At 38.9% G+C, this 18830-nt stretch overlaps 1 protein-coding gene across 8 annotated transcripts in view; it reads left to right on the forward strand.

The window, feature by feature from the left end:
- Positions 1-18830, forward strand: part of Bicd1 (BICD cargo adaptor 1) — a 229526-nt gene that overhangs the window by 94241 nt on the left and 116455 nt on the right. For all 8 annotated transcript variants that reach the window (XM_076852756.1, XM_076852754.1, XM_076852758.1 and 5 more), the window contains exon 2: positions 7997-8209. In XM_076852756.1, the coding sequence (XP_076708871.1) occupies positions 7997-8209 (213 nt within the window). The remainder of the gene's footprint in view (positions 1-7996; positions 8210-18830) is intronic.

Genomic DNA, 18830 nt, shown 5'->3' on the forward strand with positions numbered 1-18830 from the left:
CAGTTGTGAGTTCAAAGCCAACTTGGGGAACAGAGAGATACTTCTGTGCACCCCCACCTCAAAAAAAAACATAATCTCAAGTTAAATGCGTATATTTCAGTTTTATGGTAATTGAAAAATGGTTTGCAGAATGCAAAACTAGGAATCAAAAGTCAGCAATCAAAAGTCCTTTAAGCCTACACCTTAAGAAATTACTCCTAGTCTTTTTACATATTTGGTCGCTTTATGAGAAGAAGGATAGATCAGAGGTCCTCTTGTAGTAAGAGGTTCAATGTTTCCCATATATGTTTTGCACAAATCCAAGCAGAAGCTTAACACCAGGGGAGGAAGTGGCCTGCCAGGGTCAGGTCTGAGACTTACTAAGGGCAGGAAAGAAGAGGATGGGGGCTAACACTTAATAGGCATTTACTGCGCAGAGGCATTTGCTATGAGTTTTGTACCTCTTATCAGATACCCAAAAGGGCTAGTTTTTTTTTTTTTTTTTTTTTTAACTTTAAGAGATGGTTTTGCTCTGTTGCCCAGGCTGTCCTGAATTTAATAGGCTCAAGTGATCCTTTTACATCAGCCTCCCAAGGCCCATGCCATTTCACCAAGCTAAACTAGTATAGTCTTACCTTTTAGATAAATGTTACTATTCTTATTTTATACATAAAATGACTGAAATAGAAATAAATATGTTGCCAAAAATTCCAGAGAAGGCCAGGTGTGGTGGCGCATGTCTGTGATTCCAGCAACTGTGGAGGCTTAGGCAGAAGGATTGCAAGATCCAGATCAGCCTTAACAATTTGGCAAGACTCTGTCTCCCAAAATAAAATAAAAAGAACTGGGGGTGTAGCTCAGTGGTAAGCCACTCTGAGTTTAAAATGGAATACTGCACCAAAAAAAAAAAAGGATTTCAGAGGAAGCAGATTTAAACCCAAATGCCCTTGATTTCAAAGCATGAACAGTTATTGAGCACTTACTATTTTTGTCTCAAAAACTCTTCCAAATGATAACATAGATTTTCCCTTTTAAGCCTTACAATTAAACTATGACATAGAAGCTATTATTATTCCCATTTTACAGATGAGAATCCTGAGGTGCAGAATGTTGAGTAACTTGCCCAATGCCACAGCCACTAAGTTGGGCAGAGTTACTACAGTTCATAAGCTCCTCCTCTTAACTTTTTTTTTGGCCTCTTAGGAGTGCATCTCCTTTTTCAAGGACCTGGTTTGTTTTTGTTGGGGAAACCTCATGTTGCCTAATAACTTTTAAACTCTGTGAGCATGGGAACCAATTTCTGCTAACTGGATATTTCTGGGATGCCTGAGCTGCAGTGTGGTCTTTTCCAATTGGATCATACCTTCTAAGTCTCTGCTGCTGGAATATAGTGGTTTGGGAGACACTTCTCAGTCAGTTTTAATACTTTAGCTAGATTCTTTCCATTTTGGAGGGTGTGCCTTATCAGATCCCTTGGACTCAGTGTTTTCCATGGAATGAGAATGAATCCTTGGAAGAGCTTTCAGTCCTCAAACTTTCAGACTTCTTTAACATGGACCTTTTTTTTTTTTTTTTAAAGACTTCATTAAAAACAGACAGTAATTAAACATTTTAACTCATGATAGGATTATAACTCACATCATTTCTACTCCCAAAGTGTTCAAAGTAGATTAAAATAAAAGAAAACAACATAATGGGATAAATGCAATGAAACTCAAAATATTAGAGAGAAAACAGGAGAGAGTTATACCAAAAACATAAAGGTATTTTAGTGATTGGTATTTCTCTTATTTAATGCTGGATTTCCTGTCAGCTGAGGCCACAGAAATATAACTGGTCAAGTTATTTTTGTAGTGTATTCACAGAAGGTAAACCAGTTCATTGGGGAAGTTGATCTAGCTCATTGGAACTTGTAAGAAGGAAAGTGTTGGCAAGTTGAATCCTACAAGTTGAATCATTTCTAAATATTTGCTGGAGCGCTCAGATCGTGAAGTGCTATTGGAAAGCTTTTCATGAACTGCCACTGATAGTATTTTTTGATAGCATTATCCTGGGAATTGAACTAAGAGCACTCTACCACTGAGCTACATCCCCAGCCTTTTAAATTTTATTTTGAGACAAGTTCTTGCTAAGTTGCTGGGACTGGCCTTGAACTTGAGATTCTTCTGCCCTCAGCCTCCTGAGTTGCTGAGATTACAGGTGTACGCCACCATGCCTAGCCACCGACAGTCTTCATGAGACAACAGGACACTGCTATAATTCTTGCTTAGCAACATTAAAATGTAGGCTGGCTCCTCTGTGGAAAGGCCGGTTCTAGGTCATTCTTTCACTTGGTTCGAATCTCTTCCCTGACACTGTCTCTCTAAACGAGGCTCCCTCTCTCTGCTCCTGTGTAACCCTCAATCCCTGCAGTTTTCAACACAGTAGCCACTAGCCATGTTATTATTAAGATTGTATAAAACTTAAAAATCAGTACTTTGGTTCTACTAGCCACATTTGAAGAGCACACATAGATACAGTGACCACACTGGACAGTACAGATAGGTCATTGTAGGAAGCTCCATTGGACTTGCCTTTCTTTTTTTTTTTTTCCTTAGAACTTTTCCTTCATTATGTCACACACTTATTATTGATTTATTTCTTTATGTTTCACTGGAATGCATACTCTGGATGACAGAGATTATCTAGAACACTGTGGTATCCATGCCTAGAACACTGGTATCCACCAGTTCCTGGTACAGTATACTGCTCTGTTATTCTGTGGGGTGAAGAACAAATGAATGAATGAGTGAATTTCAATATTATTTTGCAGTTTCAGATTAAAAATATTTTGTCTCATGTCCTTGAGTGAACTAGTACACTTTCTGCCAGTTTTTTAAGATGAAAGAATGAAAATTTTGTAAGCAAGGATGCTTACTGAAGTTCAAGTGATATTATTAAATTTTCTCACCCAAAATTTGCCTTTCATATTATGAAGAGAAATAGTTATGAAAATTATACTTCATAATTAATATGTTATCCAGAGCATGAAGACATAAATATCAGTTTTCTTTGGATTAAGAAGTCATATAAGTAGAAGGAGAAAAAAGTGCTTATTATATAGCTAATTGGACTTAATGCTAATAAGTAAAGCAACTTTGGTCCATTGCAATGGAATATATTAAAAGAAGTGTGCAATTATAACTATGTACACTATGATAAATCATAGAACATGCTAAAACTGTTTAGAAATATTAATTTGCCTCAATTGATTTAAAACAAAATACCCATAAAATTATTGTAGTACCTCTAAGGAATTTGCCATCTCAATAAAAAATAATTAGAAACATGCCTACTTCAGTTTGCCTGTAAAAGGACATTGAAGTTGGTTTTGTGGTTCAAGCCAGGTTTTGTAGCTTCAGTAACCTTGAAAAAGATTGATGTCTTCTTGTCAGGAGACCATTGGTGATAGAGGAAGGAGGTGCCTGGTGAGCCAGACAGGTCTGGTACATCAACTTTAATAAGTGACTGAACGATAGATGTTAGTGACTGTCATGCCCAATTCCAGACATTGGCAATTAGGAATTAGATAAAATAAGAGTATTTTCTCCTTCACCCTTACTTTTTTCTTTTCTTCTTCCCTCCCTTCTTTTCTTCTTTTCTTTTCTTTTTTTTTTTTTTTCTTCCAGTACTGGGGATTAACCTCAGGAGCATTATACTTTGAGCTACATCTCCATTCCTTTTCTATTTTATTTTGAGGCAGGGTTTTGCTAAGTTGCCCAGGCTGGCCTCAAACCTGTGATCCTCCTGCCTCAGCCTCCTGAATATCTGGGATTATAGATATACACTACTGCATCTGGCTCGCTCTCCCTTTCTTAAAAAAAGCAGATAGTTTCTGCGTAGTGTTAGTTCTCATTGGCAAATGTGGATCATGGAGCATCTCTCGCCTGTGCAGAATTGGTATTATTTTGCTATTTCAAGTAAAAAACACGAGTCATGTCCTTAGGTTACGTTCTGCACATTGATCATTTTTCAAATCAGGTCCATTGAAGGGCCAAGTTCTTCATTAAAATAATGACTAATTTCAGAAACCCATATGTTCATTTAAAGTTTCTGGACTACAACAAATAAAATATTCATCAAAATTTTATACTTGAAACTTTAATTCTTGATTCTTTTTTGAAAACCCATTCAATGTCTATATCTGAAAAAAATATTTTTTTATCTCCTTTGGTGCTCGATGCAGAGTACAGATATTTGAAAACTTTACATTAAGGTTGGAATAATAAATTTACTTTCCACGAAGATGTTGGGAGTTGTTTCAACCAAGAGCTATAGAGTGCCCAAGCCAACAGATTTTACTGAGGCAGTGTATATATATTATTCTAATTTGTTATATATGACAGCAGAATGCATTACAATCATTACAATTCATATTATACATATAGAACACAATTTTTCATATTTCTGGTTATATACAAGGTATATTCACACCATTCATGTCTTCATATATGTACTTAGGGTAATGATGTCCATCTCATTCCAACATATTTTTTTTACCCCCATGCCCCCTTCCTTCCCCCACACCCCTTTGCCCTATCTAGAGTTCGTCTAATCCTTCCATGTTCCCTATCCCAACCCCATTATGAATTAGCCTCTTTATATCAGAGAAAATCTTTGTTTTTTGGGGATTGGCAAACTTCATGTAGCATTATATTCTCCAACTCCATCCATTTACCTGCAAATGCCATGATTTTAATCTCTTTTATTGCTGAGTAAAATAGTCCACTGTGTATATATACCACATTTTTTTTATCCATTCATCTACTAAAGGGCATCTTGTTTGGTTCCACAGTTTAGCTATTGTGAATTGTGCTGCTATAAACATTGATATGGCTGTGTCCCTGTAGTATGCTGTTTTTAAGTCCTTTGGGTATAGACCAAGGAGTGGCATAGCTGGGTCAAATAGTGGTTTTATTCCTAGTTTTCCAAGGATTCTCCATATTGCTTTCCAATTTGCAGTCCCACCACCAATGTATGAGTGTGCCTTTTCCCCCACATCGACGCCAACATGTATTGTTTGTATTTTAATGGCTGCCATTCTGACTGAAGTGAGATAAAATCTTAGATAGTTTTGATTTGTATTTCTCTAATTACTAGAGATATTGAACATTTTTTCATATATTTGTTGATTGATTGTATATCATCTTCTGAGAGGAGCCTGTTCAGTTCCTTGGCCCATTTATTGATTGGGCTATTTGTCCTTTTGGTGGTTAGCTCTTTTAGTTCTTTGTATACCCTACAGATTAGTGCTGTATCTGATATGGGAGTGGTAAAATTTGCTCCCAAGATGTAGGCTCTCATCCCAGTGTGAGACTACAACTCAGGATGTGGTCCTGGGGATTGAACTCAGGGCCTTGCACATGCTAGGCAAGCACTCCATCATTGAGCTATACCCCAATTCTTTTATAAGTTTTGAGAGAGGGTCTTAACTAAGTTGCCCAGACTGGCCATGAACTTGTGATCTTCCTGACCTTCCTCCTGAGTTGTGGGAATTCCAGGTATGTGACACCATGCCAGTCTCCCCATTGTTTTTATTTTTTATTTTTGTTTTTTTAAATGTATATTTTTTTCATTGTAGATGGACACAAAACCTTTATTTTATTTATTTGTTTTTATGTGGTGCTGAGGATCAAACCCAGAGCCTTGCACATGATAGGCAAGCCACAACCCCAGCCCCTCCCCGTTGTTTTTTAAAAATATATATATTTTTTAAATTATAGGTAGACACAATATCTTTATTTTATTTTCTGTGATGCTGAGGATCGAACCCAGTGCCCCATGCATGCTAGGCAAGTGTTCTACTTCTAAGCCACAACCCCAGCCCTCCCTATTGTTTTTGAAAAAGCTTTTTATTACTCTTGACTATCACAGATATGCCAAGCATATTGTACTCCAATTCTAGGACCAATTTTTCCAAAGAACCTTGCTCTTTTTATTGGAGATTGATATTGAGGAACAAAATCTGGGTGCTGGGTGTGCTTATAGCTACTGGCATGCCATGCCATTACTTCTGGGCCCCACAGCTGACAGAGCTGGGAAGTGTGTGTGTGTGTGTGAATATGCACACCTTTGAGAAGCCTTTCTCTCTCTCCATCTATGAATATTTATTTATCTATTAAATCATGTTTATCCTGATAACTTCCTCCACCACTGGTTTCCTTCTCAATTTCTCCCTTCCTTATTTGTGGCTCCTTTCTCCAACAATGAGAAACATTGCTTTTATAATCTCTATGAGAAACAACTTCACCAGCTAGATTATATTTTGAGGAAGTCCATGTTGTCTTTTTTTTTATTATTTAATTTTTAAAAATTTTTATTTATTTATTTATTGGTACCAGGGATTGAACCCAGGGGTACTTTACCACTGAGCCACATGCCACATCCCCAACCCTTTTCATATTTTATTTAGACACAGGGTCTCACTGAGTTGCTTAGGGTCTTGCAAAATTGCTGAGGTTGGCTTTGAACTCGGAAACCTCCTACCTCAGTCTCCTGAGCTATGGGGATTACAGGTGTGCACCACTGCCCTCAGTGTCCATGTTGTTTTTAACCTCTTAGTATATAGTAAAAATATTGTTTTCTAAAATGCTAAGCTTTGATTTTTATTCCGTATACCTTCTGGTGTGACTTTGTTATTTAGTTATAATACAGTTGGGTTTGTCCTTATACTATTTGTGTTCTAGTTTGGGTTTCCACAGCACATAGAGGTTGATTTCTAGTGTGTATTTGTGAGGCATGTGAAGCATTACTGTCGTTCTAGGAGTCAGACTATTTGAGAAGGCATAATCGGAGAATCCTTGTGCCCCTTCTTCCCTCCAGGACATTTCATTCCCCCAGTCTTTTCACCCCATTCCCACCATCCCCTGGACACAACCAACTTGTTTAGTTTCTGGTTTATTCTCCTAGATTTCTTTCTGCACAAATAAATAGATACATGTTTTCTTACAGAGATTACATTTCAATGTCTTTGTGGTACTGGGCCATTTGAATGTTGTCTGATGATTTTCTCTTTGAAGGGCACTTGTTCATAATTGGTCTGACATTAGGCTAATGTATTAGAAAGCTAGTGAAGCTGTTATTTTCTTTCTGGGAAATATTTGTGAAATTTTTTTTGAGGGGGAGGTTACGGGGGTCTGAATCTAGAAGCTTAACCACTGAGCCACATCCCCAGCCCCCCTTTTTTATAATATTTATTTTTGAGTTGGACACAATAGTTTTATTTTTTGTTTATTTTTATGTGGTGCTGAGGATTGAACCCAGGGCCTCAAATGTGCTAGGCAAAGCACTCCACCACTGAGCCACAACCCCAGCCCCCTTTTTGTTTTTTACTTCTTTGAGACAGGATCTCGCTAAATTTCTTAGGGTCTTGCTAAATTACTGAGGCTGGCTTTGGACTTGTGATCCTCTTGCCTAAGCCCCCCGAGCTGCTGGGGTTACAGGTGTGCACCACTGTGCCTAGCTGTGGGATATTTTTCTGGAACAAAAGTGACAACACGAATTTTAATGGACTGATTAACACTGAAGTGTTTTTCAATAGAATCTGTCTGAACAAAAATAACATAAAACAGCCAGTAATGTTTTTCAATTTTTCTTTAACACATAGGTACTTTTGCAAGATGTTTAAATTTTTTTTTTCTCCTTAAAATTGGGTTTTGAAGGGACTGAAGCTTTAGCTCCATGGTAGAGCATGTGCTTAACATGCAGGAAGCTTTAGGTTTATCTCCAGCACCCTTTTCCCTCAAAAGGATTTGAATTATTCAAAAAGGATTTCAGGCACCAATTAGAGCTACTAAATTGTTACCTATGTTTTTTATTAGTTATGATTATTTTTCTTCTGGAGGTCTTTCAGCATAGCTTTCTTTTTTTTTTTTTTTTTTTTAAATACACAAAGCCAAACAAAGCATTTTCCAAGACTGCTTAAGAGTCCTGTGGTATATTTCATTATGCACTTTTTTTCTTTCCAAATACTCTACAGGCATTTGGGCAGTCCTTCTCCATCCATCGTAAAGTCGCTGAGGATGGAGAGACTCGGGAGGAAACGCTTCTGCAGGAGTCTGCATCAAAGGAAGCTTACTATCTGGGCAAGATCTTGGAGATGCAGAATGAACTGAAACAGAGCCGGGCTGTGGTCACTAATGTCCAAGCAGAAAATGAGAGGCTCACGGCCGTTGTGCAGGATCTGAAGGAGGTAAACAAGTAAACCCTGCAATACTTGTGTGGGAGAGAGAAACAATACAAAATGCTCTCTGCCCGAGAGATGAATAAAACCTTTGCTTTCATCCAAGGAGCTGTGTTAAGCAAGAAGCACGTAATACTGATGCTAGCAGTTTTCCTGCCTTTTTAGCAAAATGGCAGCTTGCTCTGAGATGAGATTTCCTCGCTTTTATTGTTTTTTAAGAATTAAAAATTTTATGGGTTAGGAATGGCCTTGACAGTTTTGCCAAGGTGTGTTTAAAAAATATAGTGACCTTAGCACTTCCTCCCTTCATTGCCTATTTTAATATAATGTGGAGAAGAATGGTGGGCTGTAATCCTCTGCAGCAGTGTGAACTGAAAACGACAGCAGTGTTAACCCAAGATGCTCCTCACTGGGGAATGAATCTCAGGGGAGTATTCTGAGGGCCATGGAGTCTTGTAATACAGAGCCCCAATCCATTTTACTGGTTGTAAGGAAGGTAGCAAATGATAGCCAGTATGAATTAGATTGGGGGATCTCCATCAGACCTTGAACCTCCACCAAACTACCCTCATCAGCCTTCGCAAGGCAACATCACACACCATATCCTTTTGAGACTTTTAGGGTCATTCTTTAGTGCCGGATAGCATGGGGACAGAAATAGCCAAATGCAGCTTTATCCATCAAACCCCGTAAGGCCAATTTTGGAAACTTCATATTCTATCACTCCATTTTCAGCAATTTAGGTTACTTTTTATTAACATGTATTAATTGTACATATTAATAGGGCTCAGTGTGATATTTTAACACATGCAGACAGCGTGCACATCTGGAATCTGTAGAAGAGGTGCAGATGTCTTTTAGCACCCCACACCCATGCAGCAATTATTGACGTGCAGCTGCTAGGTCCACAACCAACTGGGTTCCTTAATTGAACATCTTAGTAATAGAATATGCATTTCTAACAAGTTCCCAGGTGATGTTGTGGCTGTTGTTCTGGAAACATTTTAAGATCCACTGATTCAGACTTTTTGGTCTGCTCAAACTTGAAGAAGGGAGGACCAAAAGGATCACAATTTGGATAATTGCTGAGCACCATGATCTCCTGAATGAATTCCTTGACAACACTTATTTGTGCATTTGGGGGAATTGGTGTGCAGTAAGAGAATAGCTTGGTACATACATTTTTTTTTAATCTAAAGCAGCTCAAGGCAATTTAGGCTATGAATATATTCATTCAGATTTGTCAGGTAATTGAACGAGAAAAATAAAAAACTTGTTAGTTTCCTGGTTTCCTAAGTGTGTTTGTTGATGTTCTGACAGGCTGAAATCTAGTGGCATTACTGTATCTCTAGGGCCCACTGTTTTTCATCAGGCTTCAAGTTGTTTTGATGCCCTTAACACCATTATTATTAGCATTTAGAGCAGAACATGTATTATAAAAGGAGAATAGAAATAAATTATATGTATTTTTAGTTAACTCATAACATACCTTTTGGGGGCATACTGGGGATTGAACTCAGGGCTCTCAACCACTGAGCCCCATCTCCAGCCCTATTTTGTATTTTATTTAGAGACAGAGTTTCACTGAGTTGCTTAGCACCTCGCCTTTGCTGAGGCTGGCTTTGAACTTGCAATTCTCCTGCCTCAGCCTCCCACACCGCTGAGATTATAGGTGTGCATAACATACTTTTGATGGTTGATATTAAATTGAAATCTCAGACTTGTTTTTATTGTAGGATCAACTTAATTTATTTTTTGTACTCACTGATACATAGTGATTGGAAGAGACATCAATAAGTTAGAAAAATTATGCATCATAGACTGTGAGAAATACGTAAGGATAACCAAAGCTTAGTAAATCATCAGCTTGACAGATGTTGTGTGAATTTAGTAATTAATGAAAGCATGTGTATTTACTAAAAGGGCTCATCTCTTTGTTTCAGTAGGATCATTGATATTGGCAAAGGTGAGTTTCTGAAGTTGTGTGCAGTATGTTAGCATTACACATATATGCATGTGTGTATGTGTGTGTAATTCCCAGGTCAATTTTTTTTGTCTTGCATATATAGTAGTTATAGGAAAGTATAGAGGTCAAATGGAAAAATTGCCTAATTAAGTATTAGGAAATCAGTTTTCTCAGTTCTGCTAAAAGTTTTATATTCCTGATATTGGTAAAATTTGTTTTAGATTATATTGGCATAGAGTAAGTCCATAATAAGCATATGCTATAATCATTAATAATTTTCTACACCCCTATGAAAGTCCATGAAGACATCACTCATTATGTAGATCTGTGTTCTTAGGTTAAAGAAACATTAGATAAATGACTCTGAATTTACCACCATGGAAATCCTTTCTATTGTGGTTCAGGTTGGGCAGTAGGATTACAATATGCTTTTCTTTCTGCCTTGGCCTCAGGACTATGTTTAACTGTTAAAAACTAACTTAGATTTTCATATAATTCCTCTCAATTTTTAAGACATTTGACATTTTGTCAGCCTTACTATAAGCATGTCTTTAATGGTAGACAATATTTAAAATTATAGGTAAATAATATTTAAAATTATAGGTAGTATAAATAAAAAGTTATCCAAATCAAAGAGCCAAATTAGAAGTTAATCTTAAACAAGTTAGAAGTTAATTTTATAAAATCAGTAATAGACAGTGGGGGGGAAAATCCCTGTGTTCTCTTCAGTAGCAACACTTAGGTGAAAACATAAAGCGATAGATTACTCTAGTTCCTAAACAGAGCTTACTGAAACAAGTTTGGATTTCATTTTTCTACTTTCAGTGTATTAGGTCTAAGAGAGATAACCGAAGTAGGTTTATTTGGACAGTGTTAATTAAACAATTTCTTTGTACTAAATTTAACTAAAATCCACACTGATGAAACCATAAAGTAGGATAATTAAACCTTTAATATTACCTACTGCTTGCTTAGTAATGTTTGTTAGAATTTACTGTAATATTTACAAAGCACACAAAGCATTTGGGTCAGTATTTCTAAACAGAATTGGTGTGTCACATAGATAGATCTCTTAGGTGGAATGCAGCAGATTGGAGTTAAACAATGAATAATTGGTCCAGGGGTATAACTCAGGGCTGGAGTGCTTGCCTAACATGTGCGAGGTCCTCTGTTCAGCCCTGGCAGAGCAAAAACCAACCAACAAACAAATAAACAAAAAACTTATTAAGTCAAAAGTAAGATTCAGCCGGTACTTTAAAGTAACTTTATTGAGCACTGGACACTGTTCTGAATTCTGTACCTATGTTTGAGCATATTATCCCATTTTACTAAAATGGGAAATGGGACATGTGAATTGAAGAGACATTTAGATATTTGTCCAATGTACTTGCACTAAGTGACAAGCCAGAATCAAAAAAACTGGCTCTGATCTATACGCTCTTAGCCTTGTCATGGTAGCTGCCAAAAGCACGTCAGCCTCTTCTGAATCTTGGCTCAAACTAATTAAATTCTTGAAGAGTGTATCGAGAATTAGCACAATAGCTTCTGTGGTCTTACTGTGTCTCCTTCAGATTCATGTGTTGAAACTTCATCAGTAATGCGGTAGTATTAAGAGGTGATGAAATCATGAGAACAGTGCACTCATAATGGGATTAGCACTTATAAAAGAGGTGGGGAACTAGGTAGGCTCTTTGGCCCTTCTGCCATGTGAGGACACAGCATTCCTCCCTTCCAGAGGATGCAGCAATAAGGCACCATCTTGGGAGTCAAGACTGGGTCCTCCCGAGACACCACGGCTTCTGCTGCTTTGACCTTAGATGGCTGGCCTCCAGAACTGTGAGAAACGAGTTTCTGTTCTTTAGAAATCACCCAGCCTTAGGTATTTTGTTTTAGCAGCACGAATAGACCAAGACAAGAGCTAAACTTCTTCTTTTTTTTTTTTTTTTTTTTTTTTTTTGTAGTACTGGGCTAAGAACTTAGGTCTTCTTGCATATTAGACAAATGCTCTACACTGAGCTATATTTCTTAGCCCTTTATTTCATTTCATTTTTTGAGGTAAAGTCTAAGTCACCACATTGGCCTTCTGCTTCATGCTCCCAAGTAGCTAGAATTATAGGCATATACTACGTGCCTGGCTTGACAATAATTTAATTTGTAATCCCATTTTAGTGGGATATGACTTTTATATTTTAAAAGATGCTTACTCCATATGATTTTTTTAAGTTTTTTTTTTAAAAAGATGCAACATTTTTTTATACCTTTATTTTATTGACCCATTTTTATGTGGTGCTGAGGATCAAACCCAGTGCCTCACACATGCTAGGCAAATGATACCACAACCCCAGCCCCTTACTCTATATGATTTAAAAAAAAAAAATTTTTTTTAGTTGTAGTTGGACACAATACCTTTATTTTATTTATTCATTTTTATGTGGTGCCTCATATGTGTTAGGTGAGCACTCTACCACTGAGCCACAACCCCAGCCCCAGTCCATATGATTTTTACCACATTTGAAAGTCCAATTTTTCTCTCAGTGGAGTAAAAAAAATCAAACTTCATAATATGCCAGTGACCCAATTTCCAGAAATTCATTATATGAACATTTTGAAAGTATATCTCTTCTACCACAAGGAACTCATATTCATAAAATCCTAGGGTGGGAAGGAACTGCAATGGTTATTTAGTAAATACTTCTCCCAGAACAATAATATTTCTTTAACATCCCTAAATGGCCATGTATTTGTTATTCGGACTCTTCCATAATTATGGCAAAGAGAAACTGTGAGCCCCTTTCAAAGAAGGGACTATATTTTGTCTATCATTTACCTTGGTATCCCCAACATCAAGGCTAACCAAAATCAGATATTAGAAGTTAAAATTTAAAAATAATTTTTATTGAGTCAAATTGAATTAAACGAAACTGAAAGAACATGTTTTAGAAGTTAGCCATCCCTGTGTGAATTTTAGCTGTACCAGTGGCCAAGTATGTGATATTGGGCAAGTTACATTTGTTCTCTGTGTTAGTCAGCATTCTATTACTGTGACAAATACCTGAGATGAAAAACTTGTAAAACAAAAAAGTTTATTTTGGCTCACAGTTTTGGAAATTGTAGTCCATGATCAAGTGACTCTGTTGCTTCAAGTAAGGCAGCATATCATGGTAGTGAGTGAATAGCAGAGCAGAACCTTTCCTCTTGACTGGGACTCAAAAACAGTAGGAAACTAAGGGGCTAGGCTTTTCTTCTACCCCCTTCAAGGACGTGCCCCCAATGACTGGAAGGTGTCCCCCTAGGCCCCTTAAAGTCTCTACTACCTCCCACGAGCACCAAGCTGGAGACCAAGAGTTTATTTTCCATGTAGGTTGCTGGGGGACACTTACCTAAACTGCAGTATTCTTTAAGCTTTAGTTTCCTTACTTACAACATGTAGATGGCAATGCTAGCTTGAAAGTGCCGGGTGAGAAGACCCGTGCTGTGACCATGCTAATGCACTGTTCATGGACTTGGGCTGGAGCTCAGTGGTAGAGTGCTTGCCTGGCACGTGGAAAGCCTTGGGTTCATCACCAGCACCACAATCAATCAGTAAATAAAAATTAAAAAAATAATAAAATAAATGACTGTTCATTCCCTGTCTTCTGCCTTCTTTCCAAGGCTGCCTGTCCCGTTGTGTGGCAGCACTAATTATTAAACTGCTTCTTTTTTTGTTCAGGGAAAATTGGTCTCTGGACTTCTCACCAGCTGGCCATATTTCTAGCCTCTGGCACTACAGAGAATATTTGTTGTGGTTGTTGTTTTCTATTTCACTTGACAATTTTAGGCCATGCTCAGCAATTTCAAATATTTGGAAAGAGCTGTCTCGTCATTTCTCTTTCAGACTAAACATATCTAGATCCATTATTAGTGCTTCCCCATGTGGCAGGTTTCAGGATGCCTTAGCATCCTGGTTTTCAGACAGACGTGCAGTGTCTCTTTAAAACATGTGCCTGATTTAAAAGAAAAACAAAACAAACAAAAAGCATGACGTCATGGGCTGTCTTTCCACCTGGTGGAAATCCTTGAGAATCTGAGCTCTTGGACCTAAGTGTTGAGCTTCTCTTTAGACATGCATCTTGGGTTTTTAATCTTTTTGGATCTTCAGCTTTGCAGTCCTACATTTATTCATTCATTCCACATCTTCGGTGCCTGTGGTGAAGCCAGACGCCATTTAGGTGCTTTTGAGAGCCTACAAGCTCTTCCCTGTCACCACTAGTTTTGTCTTTTCAGGAATGTCATAAAAACGTCATCTTCTGGTATGTGATCTTTTGAAAATGGGTCGTTCCTGTCAGCATCATGCCCTTGAGATTCATTTAAATCGTTGCCTCCATTAAGTCCGGTCCTTTTTACTGCCGGGTAGCATTCCACTGTGTTTGTTTAATTGATTCACCTATGGAGGGACATGTGGGTTATTTTCAGATTTTTGTGGTGATAAGTAGCACTTCTGTATGCGTTCATGTACATTTATGTTTTTGAGTGAGCATAAGTGTTCATTTTTCCAGGGTAACTACTTAGAGAGTGGTTGCACTAGGTTATAATGGTAAGGTGTGTTTAGCTTTTCCAGCATGGCTGTACCATTTCGCACTCCCCCTAGCATTGCATGAGAGTTTTTGTTGCCCAGATAGCATCCTTTTCAACACTCAGTATTGTCAGTATTTTCTGATTATTATTACTCTGGTAGGCATGTAGTGGTATCTCATTGTGGTTTCGATTTGCATTTTCACAATGGATAATAATATTGAATATTTCTTGGGCTTCTTTGCTTTCTACATATTCTCTTTGGTAAGTGTCTGTTCAGGCTTTTGCCCATTTTTAATTTAGTCTTTTCTTTTCCTATGGAAGTGTTGAGAATTCTTTATGTATTCTAGATACAAGTCTTTTGTCAGATGTGATTTGCAAATATTTTTCTCCCAGTATGAAGCTTATCTTTTCATTCTCTTAAAAGCATCTCCTGCCAGTGTATTAGTCTGTTCTTCATTACTGTAACAAGATGCCAGAGGCAGGCTACTTTTTAAATAAAAGAGTTTTTTTAAGTATAGTTCTAGAGATTCAAGGGCATGGTACTGGGATCACTCAGCTCTGATGAGGACTTCCTGGCAGATGACAGGAACACCTGTGAGAGGGAGAGATTATATTACCTAATAAGAAGCCAGAAAGCTTGGAGTCCCACAGTCCCTTCTCAGGGTATACCTCCAGCTAACCTAAGGATCTTCCACTAGGCCCTTAATATTGGCACACAAAGAAAAAATTTTTCATTGTGATTAAATCTAGTGTATACAACAAAACAAACTAATTTTGAGGGCTGAGGATATAGTTCAGAGGCAGAGCACTTGCCTAGCATGTCCAAGTCCCTGGGTTCGATATGCAGCACTGAAAACAACAAGCTTCTTGCGTGTTGTGCTTTTGGTGTCAGATTTAAGAATCCTTCTCTATCTCCAAGTCATGAAGATTTTCTCCTAAATTTCCATCTAAAGCCTTGTAGTATTAAATGTAGACCTATGATCTACTTAGAGTTAATTTTTATATAAAGTATGAGGTTCACGTTAAAGTTCATTTTGTGGGGGGCATATATATGTCCAATGTTTCCAGAAGCCATTGGTTGAAAAACCACCTTTTCTCTGTTGAATTGCCTTGGCACCTTTGTCAAGATGGACTAGCCACATCTATGGGGGTATTTTTCTGGACTTTGCGTTCTTTTATATTGCTCTATGCACCTGTCCCTTCACCAACACCACACTGGCGTGATGAATTAAAAGAGGAAATAGGAAGCCAGATCCTGCAGGGCCTTACGTACTGTTGACAGGGGTTTGGTTTTTACTTTGCACGATTACTGGAAAGGTGTTGAGGACAGGAGGGACGAGACTGTTGGGGCAAGGATACAGATGGGAATTATCACAGATGACCCATCTGTGATATGAGAAGATGGTGATTTGGGCCACAGGGACAGGTGGAGGTGGGGAACAGGAGTCATATTTTGAACATCTTTGAGAATGGAGTCAGCATGATTTTCTAATGGGTTGGATGGACAGAACCAGAAGTAGGGAGGAAAAAAAAATAGCTCTAGTCCAAGGTTTTTAGTTTGGCTAACTTAAAAAATGGAATTTTCATCAATTGAGGTGGGGAAGTCTTCAGCTAGAACAAGTTTTAAGAGGAAAATCAGAAGCTCAATTTTGAGCATGTAAAGTTTTCAATTTCTACTGGATCTTCAGGTGTAGATGTGGATGGGTAGTGGGAGAGAAGGACCTAGAATTCAGAGAGAGGCCAAGGGGTACAGTTGTAAATTTTGGAGTTGTCGGCAGACAGATGCTCTTTAAAGTCATGGCATTGGTGAGATCATTAAAGACAGAAGTGCAGATAGAAAAGAGAAAGGGCCCAAGCACTGAGCTCTGGGCCACCTCACATCAAGAGGTGGGGGACCAGAAGGGAAACCAGCAAAAGGAACTAAAAATCAATAGTAAGTGAGATAGAGAGTGATGGAGAGAGAATAGCTCCTGCCAGCCCAGTAAAGAGAGCCGCTGCCCACAGGGCAAACAAGATGAGGAACTGGAGTTGACCTTGGTTTAGCAGCATGTCACTGGTTACCCGTGAGAGAATTTCCCCAGGACGGTGGGAACAAAAGCCTGATTAGAGTGGACTTCAAGGAAATAAAAGGTGAGGAACTGGAAGCAGAATAGAACCAGTGTTTTCATTGGTGTTTGTAAAGAGGATGAAAGAAAGGAGGAGGTGCCAGGAGATGGAATGGGCTCAAGGGCAAGTTGGTTCTTGTTCTGTCTGTTTTCAGAGGGAAGTAGTAGCAGCATATGTGAATGCTGATAGGAGCAACCCACTGAGAGGGAAACTTTAAGGCTGTACCAGGAAAAGGGAAGAATGCGTGGAGGAATTGATTTCCTTAGGCAAAGGAGAGGTATGGAATCTGGTACAAAAGTGAAGGGATTAGCCAGACAATGCACGCACCTGTAATCCCATCTGGTCCCCAGGATGAGGCAGGAGGATTGCCAGTTTAAGGCCAGCTGCAGCGATTTATGGAGGCCCTAAGCAACTTAGTGATACCCTGCCTCAAAATTTTAAAAAAGTAGGTGGGGAGGTCTCTGGGGATGTGGCTCAGTGTGGTAAAGCATGTCTGGGTTCAATCCCCAGTACCCTCCCCCACCAAAAAAAAAAAAAAAAGTGGTGATATTACTTTTGGAGGTCAGCAAGGACATCTCACCTATGGCAATGTCTGGGAAAGCAGAATATGTGGATACAGATGCTGGCCCACGCATAGACGTAGAGGAAGAGAGTCTGCAAGTCATCTTCCTCTGGCCTCAGTCACCTCACTGAAGTGGGAAGACAGATCCGCAGTGGAGAGGAAAGCTGAGGAGGTGTTGGGACTTGAAAGGAGGAGTGGGCTATTGTGACCTGGAGAGTGGGTCACTAAGGTCTCTGCACGGGAATGACACCAGTAAGAGAAGATCTGTCAAGAAAAGGAACTGCAGGAATGAGGTCATCTGTACGCATTGTGCCAGTTTTCTGTCACTGTTACAGACACCCGAAGTCATCAGAGAGATTACCTTCTGACTTCAGAGAGGAGGTTTATTTTGGCTCACAGGTTTGAAGTTTCTAGTCCATGACTAGGTGGACATATTGCTCTTAGGGCTCTCGGGGAGGCATAGCACATCGTAGCAGAAGTGCACAGTGGAGCAAAAACCCTTCCCTCATGGCCAGGAAATTAAGTGAAGGAAAGAGGAAGAGAACAGTGTCTCACAGCCCCATGGGGGGCACACCCTCGAGGACCCAAAACCTCCCACAGGCCTCCACCTCCTAAATGTCCTCCCGCCTCCCAGTAGCAGCAAGTTGGGAACTCAGGGGACAGCTCAGATCCATTCAGGAGTGTGCATATTGAGATTGCCCAGAATTAAGTTCTGGAGATGATGCGGGGAAACGAGTGGACGTTTGGTGGGACTGAAGACCTGGTGCAGCAGCAGGGCTAGGTAGCAGATGATACAAGCAGGAGTGTTTCAGGGAGAGTGAGGGAGAATCTCAGAGAAGAGCCACATGGGGTAAAAAGGGCAGCACTCCCGCCTCCGGGCCCTGTGGTAGGGGGACTTCAGGAATAAAACGGTCAGCACTTGGGAGGGATGTGAGGGAAACAGCGTCCCTGGGGAGACTCAGGTTTCCATTAGAGGAAGGCGAGGTACACATCCTGCAGATCTGTGAAGTCATCGTGTTGCCTGCTGTAATCCCATATACCCAGAGAGCTGTGAGTATTGATCTGCCGTAAAATGCAGGCGTCGTTATAAGGAGCATGCACCTTCAGTTTCTCTAATAATAAGGATTGGAAATGCTTTTTCCAATTATTTGGAAAGTTGGTTTATTATAGGTGTCAATGAGACATAATACAATAGCTTTTTAATAGTTCTCAAAATGATGTCTTTTGATCTTCATTCAAACATATTTTTGGCATTTTGAGGTTACTATAGGGCAGTAATAAGGACTTGCATCTTCATGATCCCAAATATTTTGGGGGAACACTTTAAAAACTTAAGCATATTTAAAAATTCTCAACATCCAGGTATTGAATATGATTTGGACATAGACTCAAAATAGTATTATTGTTTTTGACTATTTTATCTCTACATTAGACAATGAGAA

The sequence above is a fragment of the Callospermophilus lateralis genome, chromosome 4 (genome assembly GCF_048772815.1).
Source record: "Callospermophilus lateralis isolate mCalLat2 chromosome 4, mCalLat2.hap1, whole genome shotgun sequence".
Lineage (NCBI taxonomy): Eukaryota > Metazoa > Chordata > Mammalia > Rodentia > Sciuridae > Callospermophilus > Callospermophilus lateralis.